Consider the following 20228-nt stretch of genomic DNA (forward strand, 5'->3'; position numbering starts at 1 on the left):
CCAGAACTGCACACAGTATTCCAGATGAGGTCTCACCAGTGCCTTGTATAATGGTACTAACACCTCCTTATCTCTTGCTGGAAATACCTCGCCTGATGCATCCTAAAACCTGCATTAGCTTTTTTAACGGCCATATCACATTGGCGGCTCATAGTCATCCTGTGATCAACCAATACTCCGAGGTCCTTCTCCTCCTCTGTTACTTCCAACTGATGTGTCCCCAATTTATAACTAAAATTCTTGTTATTAATCCCTAAATGCATGACCTTGCACTTTTCACTATTAAATTTCATCCTATTACTATTACTCCAGTTTACAAGGTCATCCAGATCTTCCTGTATGATATCCCGGTCCTTCTCTGTGTTAGCAATACCTCCCAGCTTTGTGTCATCCGCAAACTTTATTAGCACATTCCCACTTTTTGTGCCAAGGTCAGTAATAAAAAGATTAAATAAGATTGGTCCCAAAACTGATCCCTGAGGAACTCCACTAGTAACCTCCTTCCAGCCTGACAGTTCACCTTTCAGTACGACCCGTTGTAGTCTCCCCTTTAACCAGTTCCTTATCCACCTTTCAATTTTCATATTGATCCCCATCTTTTCCAATTTAACTAATAATTCCCCATGTGGAACCGTATCAAATGCCTTACTGAAATCGAGGTAAATTAGATCCACTGCATTTCCTTTGTCTAAAAATCTGTTACCTTCTCAAAGAAGGAGATCAGGTTGGTTTGGCACGATCTACCTTTTGTAAAACCATGTTGTATTTTGTCCCAATTACCATTGACCTCAATGTCCTTAACTACTTTCTCCTTCAAAATTTTTTCCAAGACCTTACATACTACAGATGTCAAACTAACAGGCCTATAGTTACTCAGGATCACTTTTTTCCCTTTCTTAAAAATAGGAACTATGTTAGCAATTCTCCAGTCGTACGGTACAACCCCTGAGTTTACTGATTCATTAAAAATTCTTGCTAATGGGCTTGCAATTTCATGTGCCAGTTCCTTTAATATTCTTGGATGAAGATTATCTGGGCCCCCGATTTAGTCCATTAAGCTGTTCGAGTTTGGCTTCTACCTCGGATGTGGTAATATCTACCTCCATATCCTCATTCCCATTTGTCATCCTTCCATTATCCCTAAGCTCCTCATTAGCCTCATTAAAGACTGAGGCAAAGTATTTGTTTAGATATTGGGCCATGCCTAGATTATCCTTAACCTCCACTCCATCCTCAGTGTTTAGCGGTCCCACTTCTTCTTTCTTTGTTTTCTTCTTATTTATATGGCTATAGAACCTTTTACTATTGGTTTTTTAATTCCTTTGCAAGGTCCAACTCTACATGGCTTTTGGCCTTTCTCACTTCATCCCTACATGTTCTGACCTCACTAAGGTAGCTTTCCTTGCTAATCCAACCCATCTTCCACTCCTTGTAGGCTTTCTGCTTTTTCTTAATCACCTCTCTGAGATGCTTGCTCATCCAGCTTGGTCTACAACTCCTGCCTATGATTTTTTTTTCCCCTTTCTTGGGATGCAGGCTTCTGATAGTTTCTGCAACTTTGACTGAAGTAATTCCAGGCCTCCTCCGCCTTTAGATCCACAAGTTCTTCAGTCCAATCCACTTCCCTAACTAATTTCCTTAATTCTTTAAAGTTAGCCCTTTTGAAATCAAAAACCCTAGTCCCAGATCTCTTTTTTGTTTATCCTTCCATCTAGTTTGAACTGAATTAGCTCATGATCACTCAACCAAGGTTGTCCCCTACAACCATTTCTTCTATGAGGTCCTCACTACTCACCAAAACCAAATCTAAAATGGCTTCCCCTCTTGTTGGTTCTTCAACTACTTGGTGAAGAAATCCATCAGCTGTCACATCCAGAATAATCTGAGCCCTATTATTATTAGTAGCACTTGTCCTCCAGTCTATATCTGGGAAGTTAAAGTCTCCCTGGGCTAACACCTGATGTGAAATTTGCCCAGTCCCCACTGATGGAGCAGGATCCCATTGTACTGGGTCCTGTACACTCTGTACAGAACAAATATATCAGTGGGGCCAGATCGCCAGCGAGTGCAGCCCCACTGGAGTCAATGGGCCAGACTCTTCAGCTGGTGTTAATGAGATCCCCCTGTTCTAACAACCCCTATCCAGAAATAGAACCCAGGAGTCCTGACTAACAATCCATCTTGATCTAACCCCTAGACCAGACTCCTTCCTAGAGCCAGGAATAGAACCCAGGAGTTCTGACTACTAAGCTAGCTCGTCCTAACCAGCAGGCCACACTCCCCTACCAGAGCCTTTCAGTTCTAGGAACCTACCCATGACCTGCTGCAGGCGATAGGGTGACATTCATAACTACCCCTGCATGGATTGCCAGTGAAATCTGGATCCAGGGCCTTCAACACAGGCTGCTGCCTTTTGAGATAAAAGAGCAACTCTATCCACTGCTAGCAATAGCAGGTTGTTATCCACTTTGTGGAACAGCCACTGGAATGGGAGGGATATGTAGCACACACTGAACTTCTGAGTCACACAGTCCTCTAAACAGGGAAGGTGCATTAATGGGTGGTATTTAGCCTGGGTTTCCAGGACAAAGCTTACTTCAAGTCAGGAGAGGTATATGAAGAAGAGAGCAACTTACCTCGATGTTGATGAAAATGTTCTCCGTGTCCTCGGGCTTTAGAAATCTCTGCAGGGGCTTCATAAAGTGCTGCAAACACACAACGGGAAGTCATCATGCAGGGCAGACCTGTCTGAATCACACAGCTCAGGGGCCAGATTCCACAGACAAACCCTGGCTGGATTTTCATGGAACAGACCTAAGGGGGAAGGGGTTGCTGGGACTGCAGATGGGGTAGTGGGCAAGGAAACAGCATTGTCATTTAAAGGGGCCACCTTCCTGGAGAGGGTAAAACATGTGCCTCTGTGATTCAGGGGTTCAAGGCCAAATGTGTACACTAAAGGTTGAAAGTTAAAGTGGTCCAGGAGTTAAAGCTTCGTTCAGTCCAAAGTTAAAGTGAGCTCAATCTATTTAGCTCAACAGAGAGAAAGTTAAGGGGTGATGTGATTATGGCCAATAAATACTGACATGGGAAACAAATATTAGAGAACGGTCTCTTCTGTCTAGCAGAGAAAGGTCTAACGTGATCCAATGGCTGGAAGTTGAAGCTAAACAAATTCAGACTAGAAACAAGGCATAAACTTTTAACGAGGAGGGTAACTGACCATTGAAACAATTGACCAAGGGTTGTAGTGGATTCGCCCATCACTTTTCAAATCAAAATTGGATGTTTTTGTAAAAGATCTACTCTAGGTAGATCGCTTTGGCCTGCGACATCAAGGAGGTGAGACTAGATGATCACCATGGGCCTTTGTAGGCTTGGAATCTATCATTCTATGTCTCTAAGCTTGAAGGTTAAAGATTAAAGTGATTCAGGAGTTAAAGGTTGGTCCAAATTTTTCTGTTGACATTTTTTTGTATGGAAAATTGGAGTGTTGACATTTTCACAGAAAGCGCCTGCCTTCCTCCATCATTTTCGATTTTTCTTTTTTGGGTCAGAAAACTGAAAAATGTTCAGCTTTGGACCAAAACTCTTTGAGGTTGTTTCTGTTCTTTTCACTTTTTCGTCAAAAACATGTCAGGTTTTTGATGAAAAATCAAAATTGGTCACTGAAAATTGTGTTCTCAATTAAACGTTTTGCAGAACCCTCAGCATTTTTCTACCAGCTCTGGGGTAAAGCTCCTCTTCTCCTTAGGTATGGTGAGAACTAGCAAACTCATCCCCCATGGTGGGGCGGGCGTCTGTGTGGACTGAATCTGCCGCGTCTGGAGCTAAAAGCTGGTCATAGACTCTTTTATATGGCTACGTATAGTGGAGCCACTAAAGGGCTATACACTCTGTAGTCACTGCCTCCACCCCAAGTAACACCACCGCAACCTTTGGCCTCATGCCGTCATTGGCTCTGACCCTCTTTCATGCCAACCTGGCCTTTTCGAGGGTGTCCTCCCAGCTCCTGCCGCCCACACAGCCCTCCCATTAAGGGGGCAGGGGAACCCAAACTGAGATGAGCCCCTTGTTCACCATGTCATACCTCTGCCTATGTTACCAGGAGAAACGTCCACACCCCCAGCTGGCCGAGTGGCCAGCAGAGATGGCAGGACCGGTGGGCCGCCCACCTTTCCTACCTGGTAGATGGATTCTAGTGTGTCTGTGTATTTCTCCTCCGTCTGTCTGATTTCTTGAAGGCAGCAGTTCCGCTTATCCAGCTCTGTCATCTTCTGCTGCAGGAAGACACAGTGCAGATTCTTGACATTCAGTAACCTTAACCCTGGGGGCCAGATGCCCAGCTGGAGATCCCACGACCGTCCCCAAGCTAGTAATCGAATCCAGGGACCCAGACTCAAACCCCCCTACTCTAACCACTAGACAACAGCTCTCTTCCCAAGCTGGGAACAAAGCCCAGGAGTGCTGACTCCCTCTCCTCTCTGCTCTACCCCCTGGACCCCACTCCCTTTCCAGGAGTCTTGACTGCTATGCCTTCCTCTAACCTCTACATCCTACTCCTCTATCAGAGCTGGGAACAGAACCCAGGAGTCCTGACTCCCAGCCCCTGGCTTTGACCTTTGGCTCACATTCCCCTCCCCTGAGAATGGAACCCAGGAGTCCGAGGATATCTCCATATGCTGAATACCTCAAGCCACCTTCGGGGTACAGCCTACTCCAGCAGCAGGGACTCAGTAACACATCCTTCCTATTACTTACTGGCATGACAACTGGCTCCGACCTCATCAGGTCTTCATAGATTTCATCTCCTTCCGCCTCCTCATTCTCCACGCAGTCGTACAGGTCGTCATCTTCCTCCACCGTGTCACTGAGGAGTTGAGAGCGAGAAGGAAGCTCAGTGCCCTGGACCGGGTCGGACCCCTTATCTTGCAGAACAGTCCAGATGTTCAAACTCAAGGGCCAAAGTTCAATATTTAGGCACCTTAATAAGTGGTCTGATTCTCAGAAGTGATAAGTTCCCCCAAGGGTTCCTCAACACTTTCTGATTAATATCTGCACAGACCCTGACTGAGATCAGGGCCCCATTGTGCCAGGCATTGCACAGACCTGGACTAAGAACAGGGCTCCCATTGTGCCTGATGTTGCTAGGATGCCAGGTGTCTGGATTTTGACAGGAACACCTGGTCCAAAAGGGACTCTGGCAACTCCGGTCAGCACCACTGACCGAGCCGTTAAAAGTCCGGTTGGCAGGACTGGCAGGCTCCTTACCTTGCTCCCCGGCCCCTAGAGGTAGAGTTGGCCGGAGGGGTCCATACAGTGTCCCCCACCCCAAGCGCTGGCTCTGCAGCTCCCATTGGCCTAGAACCGTGACCAATGGGAGCTGCAGGAGCAGCATCTGCAGAAAGGGGCAGTGTGCAGAGCTGCCTGGCCGCACCTCTGCCTAGGAGCCGAGGGACATATTGCCACTTCCGGGAGCTGCCGGAGGTGAGCGCCTCCTGGAGCCTGTACCCCTCACCCCCTCCTGCACTCCAATCCCCTACCCCAGCCCTGAGCCCCCTCCTGCACACCAAACACCTCATCCCCAGCCCCACCCCAGAGCCGACACTCCTAGCCAGAGTCCACACACGCTCCTGCACCCCACCCCCCAACCCCCTCCTGCACCCTGAACCCCTCATTTCTGGCCTCACCCTGGATCCCGCACCCCCAGCCTACAGCCCATACCCCTTCCCCCAACCATACCTGGAGTCCTATCCCACACTCTGAAGCCCTCTTCCTCGGCTGTACCCCCAGCTGGACCGCTCACCCCCTCCCACACCCCAACCCCCTGCCCCAGCCCAATGAAGATGAATGTGAGTGAGTGCAGGTGGGGGAGAGCAAGCATCAGAGGGAGGGGGGAATGTGTGAGTGGGGGAGGGGCCTCAGAAAAGGGGCAGGGCCTTGCGGAAGGGGCAGGGCAAGGGTGTTCGGTTTTGTATGATTAGAAAGTTGGCAACCCTCTGCATAGACCCTGACTGAGATCACACCCCCCACTGTGCTGGGCGCTACACAGACCCCGACTGAGATCAGGGCCTGTTGTCTTGGGCACTGCACAGACCCCAAAAGAGATGGGAGCCCTCATTGTGCCGGGCACCTCACAGACTCCAAGCGAGATCAGGACCCTCATTATTCCAGGCACTGCACAGACCCCAACCAAGACTGGGGTCCCCCTTGTGCTAGGCCAGTGTTTAATTTGTGCCAGGCTGAGCCCCAGGACCTCTGGGCCTGGCCGTTCAGAGTCCCCGCGTCTCCGGGCCTGGCCGTTCAGAGCCAGACTTGCCACATCAGTTATGAATGTAAAAAAATGGCTTGGGCCGCACCATCTTTTTCATGACAAACTAAGCACCGTGTTGGACACTGCACAGACTCATAATGAGATAGTCCCCGCCCCGAACAGTTTGCAATATAAAAAGGTAAGACAAAGCCAAGAGCGTAGTCTCCATTTTAGAGAGGCAGAGTCACCCAGTGGAAAAGCAGGGAACAGGACCCTTCTGAGTGCCAAGCCAATGCTCTCTCCAGGTCACCCCCTATGGCTTTTGGCGGAGATGCAGAGGGCACTTACTCAATCTGATCCGAAAGGTCACCGTAAATGTCATTGTCCGCAACGCTGTCCTCGGTGGGGAAGGGCCTGAAAGAGGACAGAGATGGCTCATGATCAGGTTATAACGCGGGCAAGCCTCGTTCGCAAACATCTCCTCTCCAGGAGGGTTCGTTTCTCTGGCCCATTTTACCCTTGCTGCCCCATGTCCCAGCAGCACAGGGCTCCCTGCATCCCTGCCCCTATTGTGAAGCTGATCAGCCAGAAGGGGTCACTCAAGAGGCTGTCCGTGGGCAAACAGAGACAGATGTCATGGTCAACCAAGATGGCCATTTACTAACCACATCACCACCACAGCTGATAACTTCTAATTGAGGGGAAGGGCTGAGAGGCAGGACTAGGCCCTCAGATATGGTTTGATGGGGAACAGTTTTCCTGTTCTGTAAATATAAGAGTTGAAAATTTTTCCCATATTGACTTCGGGGCAAAAAGCTGCAATCTTGAAACTAGACCTGATTGAGAAAAGTAATTTTTTTTTTCATTTCAGGTGCATTGGAAAGTTCCATTTCAATCATTTCAAACGTTTTGTTTAGACCAGCCAATTTATTCCCTTTTTAAAAAAAAAAGTTTGTTTTTTTTAAAACCTGTCCAATTAGCTTCAATCTCCCAATGAAAAGTTGTTTCCAACTGGAGAACTAGGATTTTTCCATTTTGAAAATGTCCAAACGACACATTCTGACCATCTCAAAACTTTCTTCCGAGTCAGGAAGAATTGGGCCAACTTTCACAGCCAGTTTTAGTGTCAATGAATCAGCATTTTCCAATGAAAAAATGATTTATTGGAAAATTCCTACCCTCGATATCACCCAGTGTGGGACTCTGGATCCCTGGGTCGTGGATTCTAGACCCGTGAAGGCTGCCTGATTAGGGCCATAAACTAGGATCCTTCTCAGCAAGGAGAGGCCACGTGATATTAATGAACTACCAGGCTTATTATCCCATTCACCAGCACATTCCAAAGAGAAATGAAGCCACCCCACATATGCATATTCACATTCCTTGCAGTAGCACTCAACCGGGGTGCGTTGCCAGCCTTACTTACATGATCCCCTTGGATTGAGCTATCTGAGTCCATGAGAGAATCGACAAGGTCTCGATCACCTGGAAGGGGAGAGAGGGGCGTGTTACATCAGTGGACAAGATGGACAATTGCAGGAGTGGCAACCGTAGCAAGAGTGGATTGGACCCACAGGACCCGGATCGGAACTCCCCAAGGCTCTGGGAATGCAGCGTTGCCCCATGAGAATGTTAAACTGAGAGCAATGGAGAGTGGTCCCCCACCCACTGAGCGAAATGGAGATTCCGACTCCCAGGGGAGCTGCTGAATGCTCAGCACAGTTGCAAATATGGCCCCTTGGTGCTAAACCCCAGGGGTTTCCATGCCCTGGGTTAAAATGAGCAGCAGGCTGGGGATCTTCCCAGGATTTTCCCAGCCCCAAAACCTGCTGGGCCAACTGACCTCAATCCCCAAATGTGTGGCTTTCCCAAAGTACAAAAAATAAAAAACAGAAATGTCTCTGTCCAGGGAGCTTTTATTCCAGAGAGCAAGAAAGAACCAATGTAAACTCTCCATGAAAGCGAGACGAGCATGTACTCAGAGATGCAGGGTCTCTCACACACAAAGCCCCTTTGTAACACTCTGCATCTGGACTGCAAAACAGAACAATAGCCGCCCAGCAGCTGTCTCTGGAGATAGATAAGGAGAACCCTCCTGGACACAGATCTTCTTTCAGGCACCATATATCATACAAACAGCACACCAATTATCTGGGGGCTTTGGGGGCTTCTTCTCTACACGTGGTTTAAAGGACTTTGTGACCCTTGGATTGAAAGGGGCAATATAAATCTATATTGAACTCCTGCTTCCAGAGTGCCCCCTGCTGCTGTGATGGGGAAAGCACCACAAAACCAAAACTGGAGCTCCTCAAAGGCCAGCTGAGGACACCCACTCACTCCTCAGGAACCGTTATTTATTATTGTTTTTATTTATTTGTGTTATAGCAGCACCTACAGATCCTGCGTGAGATCAGCCCCCCCACACCATTGTTCCGGGCACTGCACAGACCCCCACCAAGATCAGGGCCCCATTGTGCCGGGCACTGCACAGACCCCCACCGAGATCAGGGCCCCATTGTGCCGGGCACTGCAGAGACCCCCACCGAGATCAGGGCCCCATTGTGCCGGGCACTGCAGAGACCCCCACCGAGATCAGGGCCCCATTGTGCCGGGCACTGCAGAGACCCCCACCGAGATCAGGGCCCCATTGTGCCGGGCACTGCAGAGACCCCCACCGAGATCAGGGCCCCGTTGTGCCGGGCACTGCACAGACCCCCACCGAGATCAGGGCCACGTTGTGCCAGGCACTGCACAGACCCCCACCGAGATCAGGGCCCCGTTGTGCCGGGCACTGCACGGACTCCCACCGAGATAATGACCTCACTGTGCTGGGCACTGCAGAGTCACAGTAAGAGACAGTCCCTGCCCTGAAGAGTTTATAATCTAAACAGACAAAGCGTGGGTGGGGAAATAGAGACCCGAGAGGGGAAGCGACTTGCCCAAGGTCACCTAGCAGTTCAGTGGCAGGAAATGCTCTCACCCTTGCCCCTGAACTCTGGGGCAGTTCACCAGGCCCAGACGCGCAGCGGCAGAGTTCTATTGAAGGTTACTTGAATTGTGAGCTCTGAGGAACAAGGAATTTCTCTTTGCTCTGTGTTTGTGCAGCACCTGGCACAGCAGGTCTTGGTCTGTGACTGGGGCTCCCAGGCACGGCCATAATCATGATAAATAATAATAATTCTAGGCTCGACCCAGCAACACAGAGGTGACCCTAAGGGACACGTCAGGGCAGCTAAACTGACTATTCCAGACCCAGAACGATGTCACTGTGCTGCAGTGCGACATGGGAGCCCTGCAGACGTTGCCCAGCGTGCTGATCCTGCCAAGCAAATGTTGCAGCACTGACCGCTTGCCTTCTTCCCTAAGACAGAGCTGGAGCGTCGGGGCTGGTTGGGGAGCAAGGGAAGTGAGTGTTTGGGGTGTGTACGGTGGGACCTAACTCGCACTGTGGCTCCGGATGACTCTCCGAGATGGAGCCCCAAGTGACTCCAATCTAGGGTTGCCAACCAGACAGTCCAGGTTTCACCCTTGTGTGTCCGGGTGCCATTTGGCAAGCCCTGAGGTCCTGCTTTTTGATTGTGGGTTGGGGGAAGGTGGAGTAGGGGCTTTGCAGAAAGAGGCGAGGCCTTGGGGGTCCAGTTACCAGCCATTAGAAAGGTGGCACCCTACTCCAATTAACGCCAAAAGTGGGCCAGGAGCAAGGGGGTGGGGCGTGATTGGGCAATCAATGGTCCATAGGCATCTTAAAGCCTCTTAAAGGGGGCAGGGCAGGGAGGAGAAAGGGGCGATCAGAGAATCTCTACATGATATTTTGGGACATTTGATCTGTGGTACAGGTTATGTCACCTCAGACCGGCCTGTCTGGGAGGAAGCACAAAACTCTCCACTTCCTTCTTGGCCAAGACTATTTGACACATTTTCGGGTACGGTGGGGGAACTTTTCCCTTTTCCCTGTTCAGCAGGGTTCATGGGAGGCAGCTCCGGGGAGGGTGTCACTGTCACACAAGTCACTGAGAGGCAGCGGGGAGGTTGATTTACTACCAGTGATCATGAAGCCAAGTGCATGGATGGAGGGCTTCAGGGACAGGCAACAAGAATGATCAGGAGCCTGGAAGAACTCTCCTATGAAGAGAGATTGAAGCGAACAGGAGGCAAATATGCGGATACAGAATAAGGGATTCATAGATTATAAAGCCAGAAGGGACATCGAGATCAAGAGTGACAACTAGAGAAAACAGATGGGGAGTTAGACCAGCAAATGTTAAATGTTTTGGAAGAGAGAGAAATTCATCAGGGACAAAACAGCCCCTCACTATTGGGGATTAAGAGAAGATTTTCCCGAGGGGAGATTATCCCACATGAGCCTCTGCAGCGTGTGGTGCTGGCCACTGTCTGAGGCAGAATATGGGACTAGATGGACTCTTGAGTCTGACTATTATTGTTATTTATTAGGAATATTATGGTAGCTCCTAGGAGCCCCAGTCTTGGCCTAGGACCCCATTGTGCTAGGCACTGTACATTATTTATTCGGTGTATTCCGGTAGTGTTAGAAGTCCTAGTCACAAGATCAGGTGCTAACTGTGCTAGATGCTGTACAAACATACAACAAAAAGACAGTCCCTGCCCCAAAGAACTTTTTCGATCTGGCAGTTCCTATTTCATTTCCCCAAAGCCCGGTAAACTAGTAGCTCTTTTCCCTAGGTGCTTATCTGACCCCCACCAGTGTCATGTCTGAGCACCTCACAATCTTTACCACATTTACTCCCACAACACCCCCTGGATGGCAAAGCAGGGCTGTTATGCCCATTATACAGATAGGAACTGAGGCACAGAGATTTGCCCAAGGTCACACAGAGAAGCTGTGGCAGAGCAAGGAATCTAACCCGGGTCTCCTCAGTACTTCTCTGTCCTCAGCATCATTGTAGTAAGGGAATGTGGAGCATCAGCTGTTCTCAGCGTGCATGGGAGAGAGACCCAGCTCAGGCTTCAACCTCTCTTCTGAGGCTGCCAGCGTGGGGTGGGGCAAGATCAGTGCCAATTGTGAGGGTTTGGGATGCGCCCTGCTAGGATCTGGGCTGAGGCCCAGCAAACTCACTCCCACCAGGTTCTAATCTCCTCTCTACACGTATTCTTACAGACTCGCAGCCAGCTCCACTGTCGCTGAGGTCTCAAAATGGAGCAAACTGAGCCCGGGGCCTATAATAGTAAGAGCTAATTCTCCTGGAGCACTTTTCATCTGTAGATCTCAAAGCCCTTTTCAAAGGAATCCATATCACTATCCCTGCTGTACAGGTGGGGAAACTGAGGCACGGAGGTGAGGCAGTAACTTGCCCAAATTCATCCAGCAGGCCAATGGCAGAGGTGAGATCCCCGGAAAAAGGAAATTACAGGACAGTTCAAACATCAAGCATAGGATTGCAAATGGCAATTTCTCACACACTGACCTGGGCATCCTCCATCCCAAAGAGGAAATTCTCCATAGTTTAAAGGGGGAAACTGAGGCACGGGAGGTGGGGGCAGGGAAACAATGTGCTTGAAGTCGTGTGGTGATCAGTGGCAAAAATGGGAATAGAATCCAGACTCCCAGGCTCCCAGGCCCCCCACTTGAGGCCACTCCCCTCCCAGAACTGGATTTAGAACCCAGGAGTCCTGACTCCTAGCCCACCCTGTTCTAAACCCTGCACTCCCCTCTCAAAGCTGGGGAGAGAACCCAGAAGCAGCTGTTAGTCAAAACTAACTAACAAATGTTAGACCCCGGCACATAGGTAAGGAGACCATCGATCCATAGTCGGAAATGCCAGGCAAATAGGAGGCAGCTTGCTGAGTGGACAGCCCAGGGGACACTGAACCAGGGGATCTCCACAGCTTTCAGCATGAGTCTCTCCAGCTTCCGCTACAGAAGCGGCTTCATTGCAGCTCTAACCAACCCACCATCTCTGTGACTCAGGCACAGAACTGGGGACACGTAACACACTCTGAGCACCCGAACCCCCTCCTGGATGGAATCAGAACTGGGTCGACTGTGTGTGTGTCACACAGGCTCTATACTGCCAACAGCAAATGGCATTTCTGCCACTGCGCAGGTATCAGAGGATGACCTATAGCAATCATAGTGTCATCTAGCGCTTTTCATCTCAAAGCACTTTGCAAAGGAAGCGAGGTTTGTTATCCCCCATTTTACAGAGGGGAAAACTGAGTCACGGGGAGGCAACATGATTTGCTCACAGTCACTGGCAAAGCTAGCACTAGAACACAGGTCTCCCAGCTCAGTGGTCTAACCACTAGACTACACTGCCTCATACTATCAGACTTTTATGGCCCCAAATATCACAATGTCTGAGCACCTGACTCTCTTTAATCTGTATTTATCCTCAGACAATCCTGGGAGATAAGGCAGTGCTATGATCCCCATCTGATAGCTAGAGAAGCAGATGCACAGGGAGATCTGCCCAAGGCCACTCAGGAAGCCTGTAGCAAAGCAGCGCCTTGCACTCAGCTGGGCAGTGAGTGCTCTAACCATTGCACCATCCCATCCCCGAGTCTCAGATCTGAAGCACCAGGGGTCTAACTTTGAGCCTCCACTCCTGTCGCCGGGAAGCCCTCGTCCCCCATGACGCACAGCAGCATCACAGTACGCGGCCAGTACGTGACACATGCACCCAACCATTCAGCTCTGTGAAAGCCAGAGAAAGCTGCTAGCCCCAGCTCCTCTTCCACGCCCCAGCAGAACAGAAACTTAGCGAGCGGCCCAACCTCGACAGGATGCAAGATCTAAAAGAAAAACCACACACGGGCTGCAGCGCCAGAGCCGCAGAGACACAGCAAGCGCGTCTCGCATGCAGTGAGAACGCGGCCTTTGCAGATCCACAGATTTTGGGACCAGACGAGACCATTCGAGCATCAGATCAAAGCTTGAGCCCAACCATTTGCGTTTGTCTAAAACATCATCCAGAAAGGCTGTATCTGAAAACCTCAAGAGATGGAGAATCCACCACTTAACTGGGGAGTTTCTGGCAATGATTACCCCCCACACATTGTTTAAAATTGGTGCCTTGTTTCTAATTTGAATGAGTCTGGCTTTTCCCTTCCAGCCGCTGGTTCTTGCTGATCCTTTCTTCAATTGATTAAAGAGCCCTTTAATAGATGGTATTTTTCTTCTGCAGCTGTGGGTATGCTGACTACACTGTACATTCTGGTATGTCTACACTGCACTCAAAGACCCATGGGTGGCCCAGATCAGTTGATTCGGGATTGCAGGGCTGTGAAATTGCAGTGTAGATGTTTGAGCTCGGGTTGGGGGTGGGTCTCGGAGCCCAGGGTCCAGCTTGAATGTCTACACTGCTATTTCTAGCCCCACAAGCCCGAGTCAGCTGGGCCGGGCTCTGAGCCTTGCCGCCCTGGGTTTTATAATCGCAGTGTAGACGTACCCCAAGCCTGGGCTCTGATTCAGGTTTGAGCCCAAGCCCCCCTTTTGTCTACACACAGATCAGTCTGACTCAGGTCAGCAAGCACTCTGCACCTAGACCCCTTTTAGGGGGCTGGGTCAGAGCCCAAGTCCTGTGGTGACTTGGGTCCAAGCCCTGTCATTTTGTAATGTGGACACAGCTCAAGCCACAGTTTCAAGTCGTGCAGTGCAAGCTGGGTCCAGCAACTGGCTTACGATGCAGTGAGGACAGTCAAGCTTGGGCTGGGAAACACTTAGTCCACAAACCTGGGTCCCGCAGACCTGGTCTACGTGTGCAGTGTAGACACACCAAGTGGGGTCAGGAGGGCTAGCGAGCCAGCTCTTCTTGGGGAAAGGTGGACACTCCCTAAAGAAACATTTCTCAAAGATGACCACCATGGCCGAATGTGGCCACCAGTGGCTTTACGTGTGGCCATGACAGTCTCCTGGGCGGTGCTGGAGGGCGTGGGGGGCAAAGCATCACGCGCCTCCCCTTTGTTGCTCCTGGATGAGCTGCCCTGCGCACCTCTGGAGAGAGGTGGGGCACAACAGTGCAGGACCAAGGTGAGTTCTTATCCACATTGCGGGGCAGGGGTTGGGCGGCAGGCTCCAGCGGTGGGACTCCAAGAACCTGGCAATGCGGCCCCGGGCTCCAACCGTGCGGCAGCGGGTACTGACCGCTGCCCCCGGCTCTGGCCACATGGCCCTGACCTCCAGCTGCGAGGCTCCAGCCTCTTGCCCCTGGTTCCAGCTGGGTGGCAGCAAGCGCTGGCCCCCGGCTCCAGGCCCAGACTCCAGCCACGCAGTGGCGGGCACTGACTCCTGACTCCAGCTACACACCCCTGGGCTCCAGCTCCAGGCTCTGGCCCTGCAGCAGCAGGCACTGGCCCCGGGCGCTGACCCACAGCTCCGGCTGCACAGCAGCGCTCTGATCCCTGGCTCCGGCCATGCAGTTCCTGTCCCCAGCTCCAGGTTCTGGCAGCGGGCACTGAGCCCTGGCCCTGGCCACATGGCAGCAGACACGTTCATCATCCCTCCTCCCCTCCGCCCCCTCCCCAGACTCAGCTGCCTTCCTGGCCTCCCATCCATCCCCTGCATGGCGGGCCCCCGCTGCCTCCCCTTTCCATCCCCCCACACGCCATCCAGAGCTTAATGGGTCCTGGGACTTGCTGGGGAAAGTGATATTAACAAACATGCAAGTATCACTTTTTACAGCAGACTTATTAGCATCTGTGAAAAGTGACACTTGTGTGTTTGTTAATATCACTTACCACTTTTCCTAGCCTCCCAGGTAGTTACTAAGTGTGCTGTGACGTTAACAAACAGACAAAGATCATTTTTCACAGCAAGCCCCAGAACCCATTAAGCCCTGGATGAAGGGCAAAAGCAGGAGGCAGCATTATCTTTGTTAATGAGTCTGCCAAAAAACCCCACAAATATTGTGCCCCTAACTCACAAGTATTTCTTGAAGATTTTTATTAATATTTTCCCCAAAAATCTTTGTGCATTTTCCCAAATCTCTCCCAAATCACTAAAAAAGTGTCCTGAATATTTTCAGTAATATCGCCACACAATTTTCCACCAGTATCACCAGCCAAAAGTTCACTAAGATTTTCATACACAAAAACCACTAAAGTTTTCAAAAAAATCTTCGCTAATATTTTCATGGCAATTTTCAGCATTATCACACAATTGGTCACTAAAGTTTCCACCGACATTTTCACACACAAAAAGTCACCCCAAAAAATCACAAATATTTTTTGTGCAAATGGGTCTGTTTCGATACATGGTGATATTTTTCACCAAATTGGTTCACGGCTTCTCAAGCCGCGCTATTTAACCACTCATTACGGCACCTGCTAAGTGCTAGCAGTGACTCATTGAGGCTAGGGTTAGGGGGCAGGGGAGCAGGGTTTGGGAGGAGTCTGACTCTTTCTGAAACTATTTGAGAAACCTCAGGTGTAAAAAGAAACTGAAAAAAAACAAAAACAGGTTCCACTTCTCTCGTGTGGGTGGATGGGGGAGAGGCAAGAATGGGGCACTGTGTCTCACTATGACATACTAAACACACAAAGTGGCCATTTATTTGGCTATGGGCAATGTCTAAACAGCAGTGGGGGTACGTTAGAACAAGGTGTGGAGCGGATGGGAGTCAGGACTCCTGGGTTCTATCCACAGCTCTGGGAGCGGGGTGGGGGCTAGTGTTTGGAGCAGGGGGGCACCAGGGAGCCAGGGCTTCTGAGTTCTTTCTCCAGCTCTGGTAGGGGAGGGCAGTGGGGTCTAGTGGTTAGAGCAGGGAAGCTGGGAGTCAGGACTCGTGGGTTCTATTGCCAGCCCTGGGAGGGGAGTGCTGTCTAGTGGTTATTCGGAGGGGAGGTGGCACTGGGAGCCAGGTCTTGTGGGTTCATCACCAGCTCTGAGAGCGAGTGTGGTTTAGTGGTTAGAGAGGGACACTAGACACGAGGATTCTTGGCTTTACGGCTGATGCTCTTTGCGGCCATTCATCAAGACACTTCCCCTCTTTGAGCTTCTATTTCCCCACAAGCCATCTCAGAGTTGAGAATAAGATTGGGGATTCCTTCCCTGCTCTGCCACCGACTCCCTGGGGAACCATGGGCAAGTCATTTCGCCGCCCTGTGCCTCAGTTTCCCCACCTTAACACGAGGACATTAGCACCTCCCTGCCATGCAATGGGGTTGTGAGGAAAAAATGCATTAAAGACTGAGTCACCCAGACGCCACAATGACGGGCACCAAATAGAATCCGATCAATAATCCAACCAATCAAAGGCTGACCTTCCCAAAATCCCGCACGTCGAAGAGATCGAAGACTTCAAAGAGCTCGTTCTTGCGCAGGCTGAACTTATCGCAGCAGGTGGAGAGGAAGGTGCGGATGTTCTTGAGACACAGGAACTGAAAAGGAAACAGGAGTTGATGCTTAATCTGCAAGCTCATTGGGGCAGGGGCTTCCCTTTTATGGCCGCATGTCTGTGGTAGCCCCATAGGGCCCTGATCCCTGACGGCGGGGGCTCAGGGGCTGCTGCGTTACATATGCATGGTAATAAATTAGGGGCGGCAGGTCTTTTCCTCTCCAGTGCCTCCCCTGTGCTGGTTCTGGTGGCCACCAGTACAGCAGCATCGTACCCCCCATTCAATCCCCAGGACATGAGCCTGCTATGGGCCAGCTCATCTGCTTGAGCCCTCAGCTCGGCCCGTGCCTTGGCAGCCTCTGTAAGGGGTTTGTCAAGGGGAGAGCAGATCTCGAGAGAGAGGGATCTGGGAATGGTGACAGGGCAGTCCCACGAGACAGGAAGTCGGAGGGTCAGACCAAAGGTCTGGCTAGATTTGTCTGGCTTAAGAAGGGTTAGTGGAGCTCTGAGGAAAGAAACCTACGAGGCTGAAAAGAGTTCAGCGTGACTTCTCGAGTCCCAGCAACTTCCCACATAGACAGAGGGTGGTGGGCTCCGGTGCTGGTGGGGGATTCCTCAGAGAAGGTGCGGGATACTGAAAGCCATTCCAGTCACCCAAGCAGCAAAGGTTGGTGCTGGGAGATGAAATCGGACACAGCCAGGTCATGACACAATATTTACAAATGAAGAAGACGCTTAAGACAGAGCGACACAGATAGGGTGAGGTGAGCAGTTTCTGTGCATAATCCTGTTTCTTTAATGCTTCCAGCTCCATGCTGGATTAGATTTGTGCTTAGTGTAATGAATATGATGCTTTATTTTCACTATCTGCAAGCTTATGGGCTAGTCTACACTAAACACTTAGGTTAACCCAGCTACGTAGCACAGGCATGTGAAAAATCCACTCCCCTGAACGGCGTAGTTAAGCTGACCTAACTCCTAATGTAGACAGCACTAGGTTGATGGAAAAATTCATCTGACCTCCTGTATAAAACAGGCCATAAAACTTCCCCAGAGTAATTCCTAGAGCAGATCTTCTAGGAGAAACATCCTTATTCCCAGAGATTTGGGCACAGACCATCAGAGGTATTTGAGCTCCTAACTTCCACTGAAATCAATAGGAATTGGGTGCCGAAATACCTTCCAGAAGCTGTGCCTTGGGGAAGCAAAAAGGCTAGAGGGGCTATCAACCCCTTCCCAATCCCTGCATTCTGAGGCCCTGCCTGGCCACCGGCATCATTTAGAGCAGCCTCAAGGCTGCTCTAATTCTTCCTCTGCTCCACTAGGAAGCTGAAAATAGCTGTAGTGCAGTACATTCTGGCCATGAGGCTGGGAACACGGTAGCTGTAGGACTCTTACTAGTTCCACACTGGTCCCCTCTGTGGGGAGATTCTCATGGGGGGCTGTTTCCACCCACTTTAAGGCCTCTCTGTGCTGCACCAGTGTAACTAAAGCAGTGGCTTAAAATCCCACCACAGATAAGGTCCAAGTCTGAGCCCGGAAATAGACTGAGAGATGTCTCCAAAGCACTGTGAGGTCTCAGTGGTTAGATGCAACCCATGAGACATTCAAAGCTGGCCTGAGATTTGTGTCTACTAGTTGCTCCCAGAAGAGATGGCTTAGACTCCTGGCCTGCGTGCGCTCTGAACGCAAAACCCATGTGCTGCTGCTGAAACAGCTAAGCTTCGGCCCTTCATTGTAGCCAGTCAGAGCTACCAACTCTCCCAGGGGATCTGCTCTTGAAAGGCCTGAAGGCTGACCCGAAGCTGGACTGGATACAGGTTTCCCCTCTTGTGAAAAAAACCCTGAGATTCCAAACCATTTGCGTGTCCCGAATTGGGTGAAAAGTCAAAAATCTTAGAAATGTTATGGAATGAATTTCCAAATCTTTTCTCTCTTTGGGCTGATCGAAATGTTTCATTTCAACTTCTCCCATTTCGTAAATTTCAAAACAAAAAGGTGTTTTGAGCCAGGAAACCAGAATCATCTAGAAAGTGTCAAAATGAAGCATCTGGAGAACGTAAACAACATTTTTCAAACATTTTGTCGAATCAAGGAATTCGCTGAAGCCGACCCTTTCCCGCCAAACATTCAAGGGATTGGAATTTTGACAAAAAAGTCTCATCCAAAAACTCCTGAAAAACCTGAATACAAAAATCCGTTCGAGACAATTGGAACAGTTTCTTGTGATGATTTCAAAATGTTTCATTTCCATTTAATTTCTTTAAATTCTAATCATCTTAAATTTTGAAACCAAAAGCTATGTTGAGCTGGAAAAAAAATGGAATTTTCCATTTCAAAGCATTTTGAGAATTTCAAAACCATTTTTTCCCCCCAACATTTTTTCCAACTGAGAAATTTGTCAGCATTGATCCTTTCCTGTGGAAAGTTACGACTGGCATTTTCCGACCAAAAAAAAAAAAGCTTAACTGAAAATTCCTAGCCAGCTCTACCCTGTACCTTCCCACGTGGACACCACCATGCAGAACAGGGCACCACCACTTGAAGAATGGACAGTGGCAAAGGGACATATCCTCTTCGATTTGCCAACCTCATATCCCTCAGGAGACCCTCCACCTTGACCTCAGTCTTTGCCACTTCAATTTCCTTGATCATTTGCCCCATTATCCTGGTGTCCTCAACCCCCTACACAACATGTGTCTCACCAGCCCCGCCCAGGACTTCCTATCTCCCTCTCCCGGCCACGCCCTCTCCCATGGCGGTTAGGTTGTTTCACACTTTAACCACAATTGTCCCCTTCCTGTCAACTTTCTCTCTCACGCCGGCTCCATCTTACCTCAAGAGGCAGTCTGGGCTAGTGGATAGCCAACATGCATTCCATTCCCAGCTCTTCCACTAGCTTACTAAGTGATGCCAGGCAAATCGCTTCGCCTTGTCGTGCCTCAGTTTCCCCTCCCACCTTTAGACTATAAACCCTTTGGGACAGGTGCTGCCTCATGTGTGTACAACACCCCCACAGTGAAGCCCTGATCTTGGGCAACATCTCTAGCTGTTACTGTAATACTCAGTAGCTTCATGAAACTGCTTTCCCATCTTATAACCTTGGGAGTCATCCTTAACCTTCCATGTCTCCTTGCATTGCTATCCGCTTCAAAAGTTTGCCAGAAGCAGCCCACTTTCCTGTGGTGTAAAGGAATAGGGTGGTGTCCCTTTAAATACTGAGGGAGCCCTCTGATGGTGCACACTATGTTCCGTGTTTTAGAAGCCACCAGAAACCAGCCAGAGCAAGCGGTGCGGCCGAAGCTGGGCCTTACGTGTTTGTATGTATGCAGTGAACACAATAGGTTATTTGGTTATGCCCACACGGTTCCTTCACAGTCTGTTTTATGTAAAGAGCAGAAGGCACAACACGTGGCCTGGGAACTCATCCTCCAAGATTCAGCGGAGATTTGAGCTGAGCTCTGCTGAAAACCTGGCCTCTGAGTCCAGTGCCTAAGTGGGAGTCCAGCTCTTTGGAAATCTGGCTCCAGTTTGACTAGGAGCTCAACACAAGTCACCAGTGGATGGCCTGGTGTTATGCAGGAGAGCAGACTAGATGATCTCATGGTCCATCCTCATCTGAAAATCTATGGTGATGAATTTCATTCCTTCACCTTCTGCCAGTG

The 20228-nt window shown here is 50.0% G+C and overlaps 1 protein-coding gene across 2 annotated transcripts in view; it reads right to left on the bottom strand.

Moving 5' to 3' along the window:
• The window catches only part of VAV1 (vav guanine nucleotide exchange factor 1), a 57731-nt gene that overhangs the window by 23185 nt on the left and 14318 nt on the right, over positions 1-20228 (bottom strand). For both annotated transcript variants that reach the window (XM_032783284.2, XM_032783276.2), the window contains exons 2-7: positions 16490-16606; positions 7677-7735; positions 6599-6664; positions 4759-4867; positions 4182-4277; positions 2637-2705 (exon numbers count right to left, since the gene is read on the bottom strand). In XM_032783284.2, coding sequence (XP_032639175.1) covers positions 2637-2705; positions 4182-4277; positions 4759-4867; positions 6599-6664; positions 7677-7735; positions 16490-16606 — 516 coding nt within the window. The remainder of the gene's footprint in view (positions 1-2636; positions 2706-4181; positions 4278-4758; positions 4868-6598; positions 6665-7676; positions 7736-16489; positions 16607-20228) is intronic.

Source organism: Chelonoidis abingdonii, chromosome 26 (genome assembly GCF_003597395.2).
Source record: "Chelonoidis abingdonii isolate Lonesome George chromosome 26, CheloAbing_2.0, whole genome shotgun sequence".
NCBI lineage: Eukaryota > Metazoa > Chordata > Testudines > Testudinidae > Chelonoidis > Chelonoidis abingdonii.